At 29.9% G+C, this 21,298-nt stretch overlaps 1 protein-coding gene across 4 annotated transcripts in view; it reads left to right on the top strand.

Annotated features, from left to right (window-relative positions):
* LOC118188176 (uncharacterized) overlaps positions 1-21,298 on the top strand; it is a 155,810-nt gene that overhangs the window by 132,666 nt on the left and 1,846 nt on the right. For 3 of the 4 annotated variants that reach the window (XM_085813506.1, XM_085813507.1, XM_035358545.2), the window contains 7 exons: positions 2,874-3,030; positions 3,366-3,615; positions 7,461-7,683; positions 9,963-10,254; positions 14,846-15,211; positions 17,625-18,192; positions 20,321-20,407. In XM_085813506.1, coding sequence (XP_085669632.1) covers positions 2,874-3,030; positions 3,366-3,615; positions 7,461-7,683; positions 9,963-10,254; positions 14,846-15,211; positions 17,625-18,192; positions 20,321-20,407 — 1,943 coding nt within the window. The remainder of the gene's footprint in view (positions 1-2,873; positions 3,031-3,365; positions 3,616-7,460; positions 7,684-9,962; positions 10,255-14,845; positions 15,212-17,624; positions 18,193-20,320; positions 20,408-21,298) is intronic. The other variant, XM_085813508.1, reaches the window with a different exon arrangement.

The following is a 21,298-nucleotide window of genomic DNA, read 5'->3' as shown; positions in this document are numbered from 1 at the left end:
CTTAATAATCAATATTCAATCACTAATCGAACAATAATAAATACTTAAATCACAATATATCTAAAGATCACTGTTATCTTGGAATTTCGGCACCATGTTGCCATTTTATGATCTTTTTTCTTATTATTTACATTTAACAACATCGATAAGTGAATTTTTGCTTACCTTTCTTGATGAATATCCACAGGAAACGCTTGGAATTCCTTTTCATTTTTTTATCACACAGAAGCTTTATTTACAGCTATGTACAACAATTGTCTGCTTACATTAGAACATTCATCATGTTTTTCTGGTTGCCACTACATCTATCTCAAAAATCCGCAATGCTGTAAAAGCTAAAATTAAAAAACGCTGTGCCCTCTCGTGGCCAGCTACATAAACTGTAACATATGTCTTGCATTATGTCATTCACTTAATTCACGTTCAGTGTCATCATTTTTGCAATCTTATATTTTCCTGTGCTTACAGGATCATTTACTTTTAAGTATTATTCATGCATGTAATTAATTGATTAATTATGTTCTGATTTTATAGTAAGACTTCAAGTAAAGTTGAATGGAAAGAAAATAAGATAAGATGGCTAATGAAATTAGGTACATGATAAGCAACAAAATTATTTTTTGTGTGTTTGGATAGTTTTACTAAACTGGTAGTCATGAATGTGTTGTTAAGAGTTGCTTTTTACTTTTACTTCAAAATCAGTGTCATCATAACGTAAATAAATCATGCCTAAACAAAAATACAAATACAGTTGAAAACTAAGTATCAAAATTTAGCATTTTAAAAATGATTGAATCACTAGTCTTCTATTTGCAAAACGTAATTTCAAAAACATTTCTCTTGAAAATTTCATAGTTGTTTAAAAATTGCATTTCTAGGACATGCATTTTTAGAGAAATATAAGTGGATCCTAGAAGAAAAGTAATGAAAGCTATAAATACTTGTAAAAGTGGATTATATCATTTTATTACTTAGAAGTAAAACATAAGTTAGTTCACTCTTATATATATATTCTATCTATTCGCTTTTCTAATCACATGAAAATATTTGATGTGTCATCAGGCTATGACAACTCTACTTACACTAAACTGATTGTGTCTATTTACCAAGATTAAACTAAAGTATTATTAAAATATTAAATTGAAATACTCTTATTAAAACCATGTCTAAGTTCCATAGTATTTTCCAATCTTCAGATAATAAGGAAATACACTGCAAGCATTTATTGTACATTTGCTTGGTTGATTTCTTAACTGCAGTATAAGCAGGTTATTTAATTTAACAAAGTTCTGAAAACTATCTGCCTGAACCTAGGAAGGATATCATACAGGTTTTTAATTTTTTTTTAAGTCATTAAAGCCAAATAATACTGAACAATTTTTTACCTAATATTTTATAAAATTGTACTGTGTTAATGTAATTTTGATTATTTTTTAAACCATTACTAAGATAAAAATTTGTTTATGTAAAATAAAATAAAGCATGTGTGTATATATGCATATATATATATATATATATATATATATATGTGTGTGTGTGTGTGTGTGTCTATACATATATGCCAGCAAAGTTCTATTTCATAGATTTTATAGGCTATTACTGATAAAAGAAGGCATTTGTTAAAAACAATGAATTCTTTATTTCCATGTAATCAGTGTAGCATTAAAAGTTTAATACAGTCAAAAGTCGTTAATCCGGACTCGTCGGGACTTCGGCGATTCCGGATTAGAGATCATCAGTTTAAATCTGGTAAGATGGCATGCAGAAATTATAAAATTAAAAATATGAAACCGTAATTTATGAAATAAAGAACAATTATGATCTAAAGGGTATCAAAATTTAGGAAAAAGAAAGCTTAATATTTATTTGTTTACTTTATTAAACATTTCTTTCAATGTAAGTTGTTTAGGTTGCTTCGTTTTTTATGTGATAATACATTCTCTTTAATTCTTTAAACAGACATAATTTCTTGTTCAGTTACAAAGTTCCACTCTGCTGTGTCGAGAATACCGACTAATTTGTCAATTGAAATTTTTTCGTTTTCAATAACCTCTGTTACTTTCTTCGCTATCGGAAGCGAATTATAATGACGAAGAATTTGATTTAAATCATATCAAAGATATAGTACATAGAAATAAAATACTACATTTAATAAGGAATTATAAGCCAAATAAAATAAAAACATCTGCCCTGAAGATAAGGATAGTGCTGACAGATCAACTTCCAATTCATTGCGCAGCGCCGCGGCGTTAAAGATAAAGTTTAGATAAACAAAGGATATGCCTTTATCCATTTTTTGTAGCAATTCCACTTTTTGTTTAATGAACTTCGAAACATACTTTCGCTTTGTAGATCATTTACATATTAATAAATATATATCAGAAATTCTATTTGACATAATCTAAAGTTCAAGCTTACTTTTATAAAATTGCTCTAACAGTCTGCAAAAAATAATAAGCTGGATCCAATTCGAAGATTAAGGAACAACGCAATCTGTAACATTAACAGAAATAGATAATTAAATAATTTTTGCTTAGCGTATACTGTCCGTTATACATTAAACGCGCACTCATAAACGTATTTTGCGCACGCGCACAAGCATATTCTCAGCCGTAAAGGCCTTACACGCATGCGTAGAAAGTTTGAAGCTTTGAGGTCCGGATTATGGGTGTCCAAATTAACGACTTTTGACTGTAGCTAAAAAAAATGCAAAACCCTTCAAAAGAGAAATTTAAAGATTAATTAGAAATAATTTTTGGAATTCCATATATATTTCTCAATTTCTGAACACTGGAGCTTAGTATAAGTGCAAATAATATTTTTCCCCAGAATTTATCCTGATACAATATGCAAACATATGGTACATATTTTAGACTACCAAAGGGAAGAACACAGAAGATATCAAGAGCAACTGCACATGTCTCAAGTGTCTGATCCTAGTTGGAACAATCATTTAAAAGAGGATATAGAAAGTATCTCTGTATCAGTTGATGGTTCTGTTCTTCCTGGTGCTACTGAGTTATCTAAAAGGTATTTGACTATTAATGTACCTGCTATGACATTTTATTAAAATAAAGGCTATTTATAAGTTAATAAGATGCAAATTATTTTAATATAGATGTAAGTTAAGGTTTTAGAACTGCATATTTAATTCATATGTATACATAAGGTCAAGGTACATTTCATAACTTTTTCACAATGCATCTAAAGAAAGCTAAATTTATAAATATGAATAAAATTCCTTTCTTGTAACTTTAATTCAGATTTTGATACTTGGTTTTAGAAATATTTTAAACAAAATTATTATTAAGTGAATTACTATTTCTTACCACTTTTTTCTCCCTTTGTATGTGTCATGAATATAGAACTTACATGCGTGGCCAAGGCTTTCAGTTAGACCCTGTATCAGCTGCTTTGGCAGAGGAACGTCGGCAGAAGGCTCAAGAATATCAGCAAGCAATTCGTCTTCAGATGGAAGAAAAAAAACGAAGGCTGCAGGCGGAAAGAGAACGAAAGAAGCGTGAAGAAGAAGCTGAAGAAAAGCGGTTGGAAGCAGAAAGAGCTCGGATACAAGCTGAATATGAAGAAGAACAAAAAAGAATAAAGCAAAAAGCAGTAGGTATTTTCTAAACAGAAGAAAAAAGAATTGAAAGCTACATATTATATTTATTTAGAAAATATATTAAAACATCAAAGTAATTGCTAAAAGAAATAAGAAATGTGAATTCTCCTGAGGTCTATTTCATATTGTTATTAACTTATAAAGTAATATTTATGCAATTTAATTTGTTTAATTTATTTAGATCAAATATTCAAGCTGATTTTTTATCCTTTTTCTATTTTTCTGGTTTTCTTGAAATTTTGCATACGTATTTATTTATGAAATCAATACAGTATTCCATATGATTTCTTTAAAATTTGATATAGTTTTTAATGCTGAAGTTGTTTTATGAATTTTTTTCATGTATGTTTTATTTTGCTTAACAGTTGAACTAATCAATGAAAAAATTTGATTTTTGCACCATCCAGTTGATCAGAAAATAATCTTTTAAATTTATTCAGCTTCTCCAAATTAATATTCCAATTTTTTTTCAGTTTCTCAAAAATCTGTTAATATTGTTCCTTTATTTGTGTTAGAGTTATGTGCTATCACTTGAGAATCATAGGCTCATGAATTTTTATCAAATTGATTTGAAACATTGTGGTGTCATCATGAATAGTATGTATGGGAGCTAAAGTTCAAGAAAAACTGATTTGTTAGAAAGAAAGGTCATAGTACATTTCAGTGTTATGCTGGTAAGAGAGAATATTTGTCTATGTTTAGAGGCAGGCAGTGATTATTTTATTATTTTCCCCTTCTGTTGGTCAAAATGTGGGAAATAAAAAGTATACGAAGAAGTCTGTAAGTTATATAATTTTATTAAAATATATGAAAAGTAAGACCCTTTTTTTAGACTCTCACAATATTTTGGTTCAGTTGGGATGAAATATTATGAAATATATATCGGATAAACCATGATAAAGACATTAATAGAATTTTTAAGAAACAACAGAAATGGCAATTGAGAAATGATGCATATAAGAATAATAGTGTTTACTTCATTTAAATTTTCATCTGCGAATATTATTTTAAATGTACATTATTATTTGTAATCAATAATTTCATTTTAAATTTCATAAGAATGTTGGGATAGCTAAAACATGTTTTATCACTTTTTAGTTCATTTTACTAAAACTATTTAATTAAAAAAAAGTATGTATTTTGTATCCCTAAACAACCTCCAATCTGTTAGAAACTTATTTATTTAGGTAATAGTGAGTAATTATATGTATTTTCTCCCTCTTTACTGTGTATCTTCATGATGTTATTTGAAAGCATGTCCAGGTGGTAGTTCAGAGATCTGGTGTTCAAATTCTGATGAGGTCATAGCACATTTTACATGCTTTCTGTTTCAAAATACCTAGTGCCTCTCTAAGTAATGTCCAGACTAAAAGGTGGTGGAAGATAATTTGTCACCACCAGGATTTGGAGATTGGGTCCCCTTCTTTCCATTTGCCACTTTTAAAAAGAGTATATGAGATATTTTATCCCTCCTTACCTAGTGCCTTCATGTTGTAACTGGAAAGCACATCTGGCTAGCAATTGGAAAGTCCAATGTTCAAATCTCAGCAAAGGCATACTGTGTTTATACTATCTTTTCTTCAGAAAATCTAATGACTACAAACTCAATAAATGTTCTATATTTCTGGCCAAAGTTTACAGAATATGTTTCATGATATATTATGGAGGGGGTACTATTTCTATCTCAAAATTAGCTTTAAAGAACATTTTTTCCCCTAGTGTTCTGTGTAAATCAAGTGATTTTTATCAAGTATTAAGAAATTCGTTTATTCGCGTAAAATAAACTACTAATGAAATGTGATTATTATATTTTTAGAAGTTTTGCAACAATGTGGTTGAATAGGAATAATATGTTCTCTTTGTAAAAGGTATTTATAAAGCAGCTGGCAAAGACCATAATTTGAATGCCCTGACACTAAATAAAAGACCGGAATATGGTCACCCAAAAAAAGGTAAAAACGTTATTCATGGTGCTACAGAAAGAATGACTGATAATGAGTTTAGTGATTTCTGAAATTAGGTTGGAGGGAAACAGCATATATGAAATGAAATAAGGCATTTTTATGATGGCCCACTCTGCTTGTATAGAGAGTTCTGCTACAAAAGAATTCTGTGTTTCAAAAGAATTACACTCTGAGATACAACCTGTTGATTAGAAAGAAATATTAAGATTTAGAAATGTGCTTGCCAGAATTTGAACTCCTGACTTATCGATGGTAGTCAAAAAAAAATTTTTTTTTTTTCAGTTATTCCACGAAGGTATGCAGTAGGGAATGAGAAAGTTCCGTATGTACTTTTTGAATGGGTGAGGACTTGCGATACCTTCGGCATAATAGTTTAGCTAATTTAGATGGTCAGTTATTTGAATTTTTGATGACATACAGGCTAAATTTATAAGACAATCAGAATTTGGGAAGTTTGGAAGTTTGAATTTTTAACTTTTTCTTGACTTTGAGATTTCAAGCATTTATATTGTGTACTGCCAACTAGAGCATGGCATTTTGATTTGAATATATTAGTAATTTGAGTTTTATGCATGTTTTGAGATAAGATGGTTAATACTTGTTTTGTAAGTACTCTGTTACAATAAACATTGCATCAGCTATAGAAGTAATTCTAAAAATATCCCTTTCATTCTCAATAAATAAATAAATTAATAAAATAAAGTAAATAATAAATAGTGTACCAACTCATGCATAATTGTTATTTTATTTATATTAGGGATGTAATTTTCTCTTCTCTAAAGGAATTGGTCATGTCAAAAAGCAAAGATGATGCAAAATTTTGTGATTGTTCCTTAAATTTGAAATTTTAATGACTAGCTGCTCTCATGGCCAGCTATCTGATATAGTTATCACAAAATGGAAAATTGTGTAATAATTTCAATGAGTCCAGTTAGTGTAATTTCATAAAAAAATTAACTAGAAATATTATAGTTAAATATATCATGATTTAAATGCATTTTTGTTGAAATTGATGATTCAAAAATATTCTTAAGGAACTGTATTTATTGCCTTTAAATCATTTGGTTTGTTAATCAGTAATAGATAGATTAAATCTGAATGTTAAACATCATATGCTTTACTGAATGGCAACATACTGGAGTGCTGAAGGTATAAGAATTTTATTTCAGATGGTGGCAGCACATTGCATTTAGAAATAGTTAAGTTTGTAGATTAAAATTGTAATGTAAATATTTTTCATTTTGCCTAAGCGCAGTAGTTTGGCATTGTTTTATTTCAAGCAAAATTCCTACTGCTGGCTTTCAAATCACTAAATTTGTTAATTAAAATTTCATTAAATTCATACCCCTCACCAAAAAAAGAAATAAAAACATTCAAAATTCTGGCTTTGAGATGCACATGCTCAAGTGAAGGACTATGTGTGTTCAGAGTTTGGTGGCTCTGGGTGCTGCTGTTTTTCCACAATGCGAGACATATACAAATATAAATACAAACAGATTCTTTATTATTTAATTATACAGATACATGCAATGTATCAGATCAAAGTATAGCATTATATTTTCATGATGTTAAATTAGTTCTTACTAATTAAAATCTTTATTTTATTTTTTAATGTTATATATAACTAATAGTATTAAAAATGCATTTAATTAATATTTTTTAAATTAATTAAATTCTAATCATTAGATTAGAATTTAATTAATATTTTTTAAAACGTTTGTAGCATTACATTAGAAACACATCTTGCTAATTACAATATTGTAATTAGCAAGATGTGTTTCTAATGTAACAGAATATGACTCATGCAGAGTTATTAGATTTTAATTGGATTAAATTATAATAAATTAGATTTTTAATTGTTATGGGGTTTCCAGGAAATTGAAGAAAAAAAGCATCAGGCATTAGTTACAGCTGTACAACAAGCTCAAGCTCAGGCAGAGATGGAGAAAAAGTCTAGAAAAATTCAAAAATTATTGCCACTGAGTCATGAAAATCAAGAAAGTAATATTTCAAGTGATCAGAAAGATGGAAATAATGATGTATTATCTCTAACAAACAATTTGGACTCCAATCTAGTCATCAGTACTAATGCAAATGGTTTGTATTTTGAAATACTTAATTGCAAATTTTAATCCAAATTATGAAATTTGTTTATTTTGTATGTAATTATATAACAGTGTTTTAATGTGATATTTATCCAAGATATGAAATGCTTTTAAAAATGTGAGCTTATCTAGCACATAAACAAAGTTTTAGTTACTCACAAATATGTATTACACTTTCGTTCCACTTTATTCAAGTATTTTTTTAGGAAACTATTGCTTTGTTCGAGTACCTTATTATTTACACATTCAGATTCTTTTCAACATGCAGTAGGGAGCATATTTAGTTGATAGTTTAAAAATTTTAGATATGTATCTCAATATCTTATTTTATTTTAAACTGAGAACCCTTGATACCAGATTTTTTAAATTGTTTCCCTTCATAAAAATATCAGACACTTTTAAAAGTGTGTTTACCTGTAAATAATACAGTAAAACCTTTTGTAACTGATACTTAAGTAACCAGTAATGTCAAAATAACAGAACTTTTGAAGGTCTGAATTTAAATTTGAGATTTAGGGCTATGAAATAAAAATATTATCGTGAGATAACGATATGAAGATTTAAATACGGAAGGCATTTGTTTTATGTGTCTGTCACCCAATATAACAGGCCTTATTTATCCTATGGAACAAGGAATTATCCAGAATATAAAGACAAACTAATAGTTCTTTTTTATCCTTTGATGTATGAACTTTGAAGGCAATGCCCATGATTTTAAGAAGCAATTTCCATTGAAAGATGTCATATTTATTTAGTCTATTGCCTGGAAAGATGTAATGAACATTGCTTTTCATTACCATTGGCATAAATTGTGATCTGTGATCATATTTGTGATGATGAGTCGAAAGATGTAGTCTCTTCATTTTAAAGCATGTCCAACACCTTTGGCCAAAACTTGGATTTAATTGCATGTTTGGAGAAGGTTAGTTTTGGTTTAGTTTTATGTGATTATGACAAATTCTTAAGGGCTATCTGCCTGAAGGGAGGCAAGCCTTCACGGAGGACTTCTAAGGGAAACTGGCTTGTATACACATTACACATGTGAAAAACCACAAAAACAGCCATGCAGCCAGTCCGTTCGTGGGATTTGAACCTCAGACCAAACTGCCAGTGTTCAGCAACATCACTGCTCGGCCGCTGCTAGGCTGCTGAAGCTTAGTATTAGTAAAGAAAAAGAAACTTGAGTCGATGCAGATAATTCTGTTCCTGTCTCACTTTCTCAAGATGATTCAAAATGATTGGATATGTACTGCAAAGGAAAAGGATGATGAGAAGAATAGAGATGATGACACTCAAAGCAAGAAGCTATATGGAAGGAAGCTGATGAAGGATTCTACACTTTCATTAGCTTTACCAAGAAATTTTCATCTATGTCAGCACATGTTGTGAAGCTTTTTTTTATACATATCAAATTTTTGGAGCTATGCATATAATCATGTCAGCTGGCAGACATTCTATAAATTATATGCCATTATAACTTAAGAATTTCATAACTTTATTATAAGACTATGTATGATAGTTTTTAAATGTTTAATTTTGTTTTTCTGAAATATAAAGTCATGTACGTGTTTTAAATTAAAAAAATCTTTTAAAATTTTTTATATTTTTTATTTAATTGTGGCTGATAAATAAAAAATATTTTAAATGCTGCATTTCTTCTGATGTCATCCCAAAACATGAGCAGGTAAATTCTAGAAATATGTATTCAATAGTCTCGAGAAAGCTTTTATCTAGAATTCTGAGAAATTTTCTTTGAAATAAAGGGAATTATCTTACTTGGAATTTTCTTATCCAAGGTTCCATTGCTGCTTATTTAGAGAGATTCCTCTGGATTTGAAATTTGTAATTTCACGATTTATGTATTATTAAACAGAAAAATAAGCTATTAGGCTATATGCCATATCTAGTATTCATCTAAGATTTTTAAGAATTTATGTTTCCTGTTTTTGAAAATTTTATAACTTTACAAATTTTATAACTTTTATTTTTACAGTGGAAAAAGCATAAGTATTATTTCTCATGTCAGTAGATGTACTGAAAGCCATTATATCATGTCAATAGATGTAATGTTAAATAGATAAATGATCATTTAATCATTTAATAGCATTTAATTTCTTTTACATGTCATTCTTGAAATGCTTTTTCAGAGCAGAAGATAAATTTTCCTGCTTGAATTTAAATATTTTAATTAAATGAAATATTTTATTAGATGTCAAAATGAATTAGAAAATATCCTAGATTTGTGAATATTAGTATATAACTTATATGCAGTTTTATTTACAGACAGTAAAGAAAACATTTCAACTTGTTCATTAAAATCAAGTAATAGTCCATTGAAAAATGAACCAGAACCAAAACATGACACAGATTGCAAAAAAGAACTTGGTGTGCAAACAGTACCAGTTTCTGATTCTGAAAAAAGTTCAGTTTATGTAGTAGATAGAGTGTTAACACCTTCCATATTTAGAGTTAGAGCTAAAGCAGGTCATAGGCGAGACTTTGGAACTCAGACTGATATTCACTATGGAAAGTATTCTGTGGATGATGCTGAATCGACAGAAAGGTTTGTATATAATTGTCATGTTTATTTCATGCTTATCATTATATTAGTAAAAACAGCGAATCTTGAACAGGGTGATCTAAAAGTCATGTACATCAAATTAAAAAAAAAATTATGACAGTTCCATAATGAACCTAATGGCAAATAGTTTCAATGGTTGACACCTCTATATTGGTATAAGTAGTATCTCACTTGACGTTTCATTTACAGTTTATGCTATTAACTTTAGAGACTGTTTATTTGGTGTAGTTCTTTATTTGTTTTATTTATTATGAATTTCTTCTAGTTAGCATGAATTTTTATGAATGAGCATTATTTTGCAACATATTCTTACTGAAAAACTGTTGAAGTGTTTAGACGCGTTCCCAAATGTTTGTGAACCTAAAATAAATAAAATATATAAAGACTGCTTTTCTGATTGGTAATCTGATTTTTAAAACAGGAAGTGTCCAATTTAAGAAAAGATATTGTTGCCTCTCTCTTCTGAGTTTAGTCAAAATGCCCGAAGTAGAAATAAAATATTGCAGTCAAAAGTAAAGAGTGTGAGGAAGATGGCATAACAATCAAATTTATACTTTGGAAAGTAATATTCAATCATAAAAATTCATTCTGCTATAGAAAAACTCATCTCCAGTCTTGCACCAAACAAAGAGTATTTAACACTAGCATTTTGGCCTTTTTTAGTTTACCTCTCTCTATGGTATGTGGTCATTTTGACTGCAACTTAGTTAAAAAATCTATTAATTTTTTATTTTTTTAATAATGTTAAAATTTAATTTGTGAAATTAATTTTGTTACAGAGTTAAATATTCATTTTTTTTTTTTTTTTTAAATTCTACAGGAATTGCATGGCATCGGTTTCTCTTTTACAATATCAGTCATTAATATTAATTTTATGTGCTCCACAATTTTTTTTTTTTTTTTTTTTTTTTTTTTTTTAAATTTAGATATTTGTATAATTAAGTATTGCTTTTTATTTTTTTTAAATAAAGTATAGATGTACAGAGTTTTGAAAATGAAATAAATTGCTTACAGTATATGTTTTTGAAATTAACACAAATGATTAATTTAGTAATTTTCCCTATGCGAGGCCCACACATATATTTATTGCATCATGCACAAGCATATACAGTTTTATTTTCCTTACATTGATTATGTGACATTGTTTACACTTATTTGTGAAAGGCATATCTTAACCTTCGGAAGTTCTTTGAAGAAATGTAATTTTCTCATATTATTCAGCCAGATCTAAAATAAAATAATGATGTCTAATGTTTGCCTTGTCAGCAATCTTTTTATAGATGATCCATCAATATCATTGATAAATTGAGATGTTTAAAATCACATGTGCTGGCTGAGATAAGCTGAAGACTTGATGGAATATTTTCAGGCCATTTCGGGCAATTTTGGGTGTTTTCTTCTTTATTTCATTTGATGCATCTTTTAGAATTGAATGAAGTGTATTCACAAGTACATTTTTGTTCATTTTACCTGATATGGCATGAGAATATTGTTAAAAAATGTACAGGCGCGGTAAAATGGCTTCCCCGCAAAGCAGTTTTAGGGTTGCCATAAAATGGTAAGGGAAAGCAGGGTTGTCACATTTGGCAAGAAATCGTTTTTTTTTTTTTTTTGTGACAAAATTGGCAATATGCCATGGACGGATGGGAAACCTTCTGGAGCGAATTCTTATCGCTTTAGTCCAGAATGTTCTCGAACACAAGCCGAAAGCTGTATAAACCCTGCTGATCCACAGTCAGAGTAGTGTGTGCCTCGTCTAGAGTGCGAGTTAGTTAGTATCAAGTTGGTGTCTCGTCTAGCGGATCGATCCCTGCAGAGTCAATCCCGAGTTGACAGCCGGGCAGTGAGTGCTGAATGGGTCATCGAGTTCACCGAAGGAGTCTCTTAGTATATCGCTGTTAGTGCATCGTCGAGAGAGTGTGTTGAGCTCCAGGAATGACTGAACCGAAGAGCCAGGAGCTGTGCTCTGTGTGTCGTCGAGTGCATCGCGAGTTTTAGCGTGGAGAGTCTCGAGAGTATGTGGAGCTCCAAGCACGACCAACCAGAGTCGGGAGCTGTAATCTAGTGCTTTGCCCTGAAGCTGTCTCCACCGTGATAGCCTGGTAACCTGGAGGCTGTGTCACTGATCATGTCAGCGTATTTATAGTAGTTCATCGACAATTGTAAAAGTGTTTTGGAGCTGTCCTGATTAATATTGGTAAATAAATTGTGTTTCGATACTTCATCAAGTGTTGTCGTTATTCACTCCAAATCCACACAAACCACCTTACGAATGTCAAGGAAGAAAATAACGTAACAATATCATACTTGATAACGTTCCTAGACTGTAACTCATCTTTCCTAATTTGAATGAAAGAGATATCTTTTTTGTATGATTGACTTTGCCAACATAGCTAATTCTTTTATTTCTAATTTTTTAAATTCAAAAAAGTAAAAAAAATGCCTGTAGTGACGTTTTTTTCCATTATCATAAAAGGGTTCTGTAAGCCAATAAATGGCTTGCTCCTCAGCAGTTTCTTCATCTGGTCTTCTTTCATCTTTTTGCAAATGAGGATATCCATTTACTTTGATTTTACATCAGCTAAAAGCCATAATTTTGTGCTGAATTTATCACTGCTGTGTGGCATATACTGAATAAAGAGTCATCTTAACTTGGAAGGAAACAATTGTTCATCAATTGTAATATTTTCACCTGTTTCTTAACACAATAAAGAGTTCTCATTACTGGTACTTCCTGCCCCTAAAGCAAGAACAAATCGATCAGTTTGTAATCTTCATGTTTAGTTAACTTTAAGTCAAAGCACACATGTTTCATTATTTCCAAGAATCTGTCCGTAGGCACTGTTTCATTGATAAATTTTGGGACCCAAGATTTGGACTCAAAACAGGAAGTCCTTTGGCAGCCAAAATGCTGTAAGCATGTAACAGAGCAATAAAATTGTCTAACTTAACAAGTCACAAGCTCCAGGTTAGATTTCCCAACATTTGATGCAGCTGTTTTATTTCTGTTTCTTGCACTGTGGTATATGATGCTGTATTTTTTCATTTATCAAAATTTCCCATGTGTTGTGTTCTTATCAATTACTTTTCAAACAGAAAAGTAACTTGCCTACCTGTTTCTTACAAAACATTTTAAAGAGGAAGTCTTTAAATGAATTTGCTAAAATAATTTTTTTTTTCCACACTGTACCATCATTTGCTATTTCTTTTCTTTTGTTTCATTTTCTTCATTTGTCTTAATTTTTGTAACAGACTGAACCTTGTTCCTTATGTTTTTTGTCTTCTTGAATCATAGACTACATCCTTGTCCTTGATTAAATTATCATTCAAGGTTAAATCCTTGACCTCCACAACTTCCTTTTGCTAAAATTTTATGTTCAATATGGAAATGATGAAGGAATGTCTTTTTCTTCCTCAGAACCAGATGGTGAAATGTTTTAGAAAAAAATAGAACTGCTACTTTATTAATTGGATTCACTTGTTATAGTTGGATTAATCCAATCTACATCAGATGAAATAGAATAAATTTTGATGCATTTGATTCTTCATGAGAACTAATTTCAGGAGCAGAATTGTCTGTAGATAATTCTTGAAAACTTATACCATTTCTTCTGATAGATATTTTCTTCCAATGGCTGTATGTGAAATGATTAATAGCATAAAGGAAATTACATATCAGAAGAAGCCTTGAACAATTGGAAATGAAATTATGTACACTGAGGACACAAAACAAGAGGCAAAGAATTTACTATAGCTTTCAGACAGAAAAAAAATATGAATCACGTTTGGGACATTACCACGTTAAGAAGGGGACATTACATTGGTTCCAATCAACTTTCAAATAACACCTGGTATGAAAATAAAAATGAAACCAAAGCAAATGGTGTCAAGATGCTGATACACCAAGCCATGTTAGCCTTCTGTTAAACAGTGAAGAACTATTGAAATAACTTCCAGTCATAATGAAGAATTTAATTTTATTTGTGGTCAAAATGACTGCTTTCATAATTATAGTGTTAAAACTAACAGTGAAAGCTGCAACTAAACTTTCAAGTGATATATTACATGTACCAGTAGAGGGGTGTCATTCATTGAAACAATTTGCCATTAGTGTCCATCGGGGAATTTCCAGTTTTTGGTTGTGTGTGTTTGATGTGTGTGACTTTTGAATCACCCTCTTTATTTATTATAGTTTCAGAGTACTATTTTTTGTTTGTAAATGAAATGCCAAAATTTATTTATTTTATTTACTTATAAGGAATGTTTTCAGTAGTCTTTCAAATTCTTTGGGCTATTATATAATGTTAAACTACTGTGCTATTTATAATCCACTTTGGTTAGCAAATAACCTGTTTCCACAGTATTGCATTTGATATCACATAAGACCTTTAATTTATCTTCCAAATTATACACTAGGGAGCAAAACTTAAGCAGTACAGAGTTAATTGGTTCTTAATTAGATTAAATTACTTTTAATCTGGCAAACATCAGGCTAAACTGAGTTTTATTTTTATATTTTCTTTATAAATTATACATTATTGAACATTAATTGTGTAAATTTCTTTTCTTTTAGCAATTCTAGTTCATTTCACAGTCCAGTTGCGAAACGTGTAATTCGAGTGCAACATAACAAACCTTATAAAGCACAACGCCGTCCTCAGTGCAGTGACGGTTTAACAGTCAATGATCGACCCAAATGGGGAGTGAATCAACCATCAAAATCTTATGTTAGAATGACCGAAAGGGATCCACATTTTACCAAACGCAAAAGAATGCAAGAGTTAAGAAAGCAGCATTGGGCTCGGGAACTTGCTGCTCAAAAAGCTAATCAGACATCAAGGCGCTCAACTGTTACGTCTTATCCTAATTTATGTTCGAGAAGGGCTGCAAGCAGCTCTGACTGTACACTTGGCTACAGTAGCTCTGATTTTGAAACAAGGTAAGTTCTCAAAGATTTTCCCCAGTTCCTATTTAATATACTTATTTTGAATTTACATTGATAATGTAAAACATTACAATATGATGCTGCCATCTTATGTTCTGAATGAAATTGAAGAGCTGAATTTTGAGTAATAATTAGTGGCATCATTTGTTTTTTCACCACTTATTTTTATTTTAAGAAACTTTCCTTTCCCTTCTGATTTCAAGTTTCTGCCAGAATGCAAATTTAAATTATGTATGTGCAAATGTAAATGAGTTGGAAATAGTATTTTTAAGAGCTTTAAGTAGGAGAGTTAGTTTCGAGTTTATGCCGCATAGTTGAAGTGGCTCTATCTATACCTGAGTATTTTTGTGCTATCCTTGTACTAACTTTAGATTGTATTGATATTTTAGGCTTGGCTTTGCTGTGTGCAGCTGATTAAGAAGTTAGATTGAGTAAGAGCCAGTCGTGTAGCTAAACTTTATTTCATTGTGATTGTACATACTATTTTGTGTTCAAGTTACTTAGCCACAAGTGGTGGTTAGTTTGTGAGCACCAAGTGAATGCATGTTCTGTTCCATTTAGTTAAAATGAAAAGGTTGTTATAACCTTCATCTGCAGTCATTTTCTCTTTCAAGACATAGTGAGAATTTGCTGCTTTGTCTTTCAGTAGCGTCTACTTTTTATGCTTCCAAAACAAACAAGAAGATTCTATAAGCTAATGTTATCTGTGTGATTCTTTGTAATTTATTTTTTAAGTATTTGATTCAGTCTGTCATGCTGAAGTGTTAGTTTGGCAATACATGGTTCCTCTATTGTTTTAAATTTTAACAATAAAAAATCTGTTTTTGTCATTTATTCATATTATATCTTCAAGCATTTGTGATTTGATTTTTGTTGGATATAAACTGATTGTGTGACAAAAATGAGACCACACATCTTGCATAATCTCAAATTTTTAGCCATTTTTCCTATAAGCTGCTGAAATTACAATTTGACAATTCACTTTCATATTATTACTTTAATATGCATAACACTTTTTGATAAAAATTGGAATTTGAAATTCCATTGTAGAGGGCATGTAAATTTGTTCATTTTAAGTGTGACCATTTAGGACATTTCACTAAATAATCCTCATAGATAACTACTTATATTATTTGCTTAACTCATTACAGAAATAAGATATGTTACTTACAAATGAACCATGAAATTCAGCATTCATTACTAAAATCTTCTCACTAGATGACTCTTTCTGTTGGGGCAGTGTATGCATGTTCTAGAGTCACTGATTGTTGTTTGGGATGGTTGTATATGCTGTTGCAGAGCAGATGTTTGTTTTGATATTTTATATAATATAATCTATAACAAGATCAAGGTATGAATTATTAGAAGTTTATGGGAAGAAAACCACATAATGTCGAACAGCTGGACATTATAAGCAGTATTTTAGACTTTTGCTATGACTGGCTGTCTTTGATGATCAATAAATCTTCATTTAATTCCAGTCAATTCAATTCTCATTTGACTTTTCTTGATTTTCCATTTTGGAATGCTTGAAATGTCATGCATACTAAGATAAGTTTCACATATTAAAAGATTTAAAAAGGAACATTATAGGAGCAATCCAGTATATTAATAGGGAATGCTACAGGGAACATTTGTAGCACTTTTTGCATGTGGTTCTACATCTCCATGTTATCCTATTTTGTAAACTTCATTTTATGCTTCTAAAAAAATATGTTTGATTGGAGATTTATCTTGTGAAACACTTTGTATTATGAAAACTTGAAAAATGCTACAGGGAACATTTGTAGCACTTTCTGCATGTGGTTCCACATCTCCATGTTATTCTATTTCGTAAACTTCATTTTATGCTTCTAAAAAAATGTGTTTGATTGGAGATTTATCTTGTGAAACACTATGTATTATGAAAACTTAAAATTACTTTGAATATACTTATAGCAAATTTGCAATCACCAGTTGAAAATAAGAACAAGACCAAGATACCCGATAAGTATCACCAGTTGCTCTTTGTTTTTAGTTATTCAATAAAAATACCTAGCAGAATTCTTCTACAAACTATATTAGCATGTAAATATTGGATATTTTATTATTATAAAAAAGATGATTTTCATTTAAATATAAAATTTATAAATTTTCCCAAACCATTAATATTATTTTATATTTATGTCTGAGAAGTGGTTATGTATGCATCTTGATTAATAAACCTAATATTGTATGGTCTGAATATTGAACAGTTTCATTCAGGTTATATTATTCTCTTTCAGTTTTCCAGTTTTAATTAATATATAGTAATAAACTTTTCTTTTGTTTAAAAGTGTGCAATATAGAAAAATAATCTTATATAAAATTAGAATTATTAAACAATGATTATAAATGATATGTTGATAATTACTCATTTTGCCTTCAGATCCTATCGACCATTCAGGAGTAATTCAACACCTCGCTATCATCAACCATCTGCTTTCCGTTCGGAGTGTGGTTCTGCTGAGACTATAGCATATTTTAGTTACAGCCCATCACATAATAGTCGTTTGCCTAGATCATTACTTCATCGAAGAGAATCACAAAGTTCAGATAATCTTCCATCCATCATTGGTGGTTCTGAACCATCACCTTCCAGAAGGATTGACAGTTTTCCTTTACCTTCTTGTGGAGGTGCCAGCCTTCCACCAATGCGCCGTAAATGGCACAGCCAAGAAACATTTTATCCTGTTACTAACTGTCATACATTTTCACCTCCTCATGTGCCTGGTGTTTATCCTAGAACACTTGGAGAATCATTTCATTATGAACTAATACCACCGCATCCACCTCAGAGACGTAAATGGAGTGACCAAGAAAGTTTTGACCTAGAAAGTGTAGTCAGGTCTCGAGTAGCTGAAGGCAGTCGAGCTTCTTCGGCTGAAAGTAGTGAGAAAAGTGAAGCAGCATCTGCTTCCTCTGCTGGAAGTTCAAGGGGTAAATCTGCTAATCAGGTATCTTTCTCATTCATACATATTTTTATGCATTACTGAAACATGATACATGGTGTAAAATTTCTTAGTTAAATGTCTAAAAATGTAATTAATATTGTTGAAGTATTAGTCTCAACAGTAGTAGTTACCGTATTTGACGGCATATAAGACGCACTTTTTTTCCTAAATTTGGTCTCATAAAAGTTACCTGCGTCTTATACGTGAAGGACACAGGTTCAGGTTCAGGTGGAAATGTAGTGGGACACCCAATGTTTACTATAAGTAATGTAGGTATAGTCCCACTACACTTCAGTTTATTTTTAAAGTAATATTCAAAATAGTACATAGTATAATATAACACATAATATAAAATAGTATATCGATATTTTGATTAATATATCTATTAGATATAATTATAGTAGATATAATAGGTATAATAATAGTAGGCTAACAGTGACACACGTGAAGGACACAAGTTAACTTTCAATACTGAATGCTATTTTTAGTCTGGATAAAGGTCTAGACACACATAACTTTTTCTACATCTACATGTGTGTGGCCTTCTAAATAAGGGTGCGTCTTATATGCCGTCAAATACGGTACTTCATGTAACTAAATATTGTAACATTCATGTAGCTAATATTGTATAATGGTAACAACCATGTAACATGTACAGTGACTGCTGCACATCATCAGTTTATTGTCATTTCTCATGCAACTGCTTATGTCTTACTGCTACTCCAAAAATTTAAGCTATAAATATGATATTATAACTGCTTGGTTTGTATGGTTTATTGTAGTTCTTCCTCTAATATAAATTATTTAGTTATTTTTAAATATGTAACTAATATTGTTGAGAAAAATAACTCTAAAAAAGGGATAAATGTTCTGATTACTGTAAGAAATAAGTTTTAAACAAAAATTCTTATAATATTTTTGAATCTAGATTTAATTATTTCAAAGTCATAAATTTTATTAGTTTTATATATATTATGGAAAAGCATACAAGTATACGTAAATTTTATTGCAGACATAGTTCCTGTCAACTTATAAAGTGAATATTTCAATAAAGTAAATCCCTAGGAAAAACTTCTTGCATACAACATACATTATAATTAATACAGACACAAGGATGTTTCATTATCTTGTCATTTGTTTCTCCAGTGGAATAGCACTTATTTTCTGCAAGAACCTTTTGCGTTCACAAGTTGATTGACTGTGTGATGCAAAATATTTTTTTCTGATATGTTTTTGCTTAAAATAAAGGATGAATTATTGCAATAATTGACAATCTATATATGAAATTTATTGAAAAACTGTAGTATTTAGAAAAGAAAGGATATCTGTGAGAGGAACAGTTATAACAGCAAGCAAGGCAATAGATTTTGAAGGTATAAACACAGTTTTTAAATATTTGGAGGCCATCATGTAACTAGTACTTGATCTAATTTGATTAATACCAGTGATATTCAGATACAAACAGGGACTTTCATGCTCTATTCATGTAAAAAGGTCAATGTAATCATGACACATTTTGCAAACACATGCATCTTTGAACTTGTCAATATTAGTGCTAATTTATCTTTTCATCACATCTGTTAGTTGTAATTAGCGTGTCAGAGCAGGAGGCTCATAACAGTGAATCATCATTACATGTTTTACTAACAAAGGTCTCCTCCATAGTTTAAAAAATCAGTTTGAAAGTGCCTATCTCTCGCAAAGTACGGAGTAAATGATTAGTGCTTGCCTTTTAAAGGTCATGTGAAAGTTGAAAATGAACTATGTGCATGAACCTCAGCTGGTGAAGGCAATGACAATTCCATGTCCACTCATAATATACATAAATCTGAACTATGTTGAGATAAATTTGCTTAGTGGTTGAAAAGCAAAAAAAATATGATTGGTTGACTGAAGCGTATTATTCCAAACCTTAATTTTTAAAAATCAGAGTATCTGCATAGGGCAATGAAATGAAACATGATGAAAAGATATATCTGTGTGTGGAAAATTTTGATATTTAATTAGTAACAGAAAACAATATTTCTCTGTGCTTTTAATTCTTAATAATGTTTATGTTGATAGTTAATTGATGTTTAAATTATTTTATATTTAATCTGTATTTAAAAAAAAACTTTAATTATATTTTTAGAATCCTCTAGTGTGTCCTGAAGTTGTAACAGGCAGGCCCACACCACGACAGGACAGGATTTTACAAAACTTGTCATCTTTGAGACAGGTAAACTTTGCTTACTTTTGTCTATTGTCTAATCTGTGTTTCTGAACTTCGTTTATATTATCATATTCCATACTTTAGTAGTCCATATTTTCAAAGACAAGTCTGAAAGAAATAATACTTTAGCTACTTTAAAATTTTGTTTTACAGTCATAAATTGTTTTACAAGTGTTTGAATATAGCCCTTTAGTAATTAAAAATGTATTTTTATGTAAAAACTAGTGAAAAATTATATTTCAATTTTGAATTTATTTAATACTGGCCTTTAAACATAGCTTTAAATGCATATTATTAGTTTAATAATAATTTTTATTGCATATCATAAACTATATGAATTATTTAAAATATTCATGAGGATGTTAAATTATTACCAAAAAATAATATATAATCTATTCATTATAGTTTTCCTTGTAAATTCATAACAATCTTTTTCAGAAGTTATTTATTATATTGTTACAAGCATGCACTTTATAGTTGGGAAATGTAATGAGTCAAATGTTTGAAATTACAGTTGAGAGTTAAAAAATGCTGAAAAAGTTGCAGATGTAATCTGAAAGTTCTTGAGAATTATGTAAAAATGAAATGAAAACAAATATTTGACGTGACAAAAATTTTTTGAATTATTCTTTTTATGCTTATCTAAGTATAATTATTTTAAAAACTTAAATTATGTAATAATAATAATATTTATTATTTGAGTCAGGAATGTTAAAACTTATTACAAATCACATAGATAAAATTTATCATAGCCATTTTAAAAAATTTTAAGTATGCAAATTACTTCAATTAATACAGTTATTATTTAACAAAAATTAATTATGATACTCTGCTTATTGTGATATCATAAATGAGAATCATTGAAATGTGCAATGTGTACAAATTGATAAAATAGTT

This window comes from Stegodyphus dumicola, chromosome 3 (assembly GCF_044657685.1).
Source record: "Stegodyphus dumicola isolate Sdum_Otavi_A_Nest chromosome 3, ASM4465768v1".
NCBI lineage: Eukaryota > Metazoa > Arthropoda > Arachnida > Araneae > Eresidae > Stegodyphus > Stegodyphus dumicola.
The sequence above is the reverse complement of the archived record's forward strand: the minus strand, read 5'-3'. Positions and strand labels throughout refer to the sequence as shown.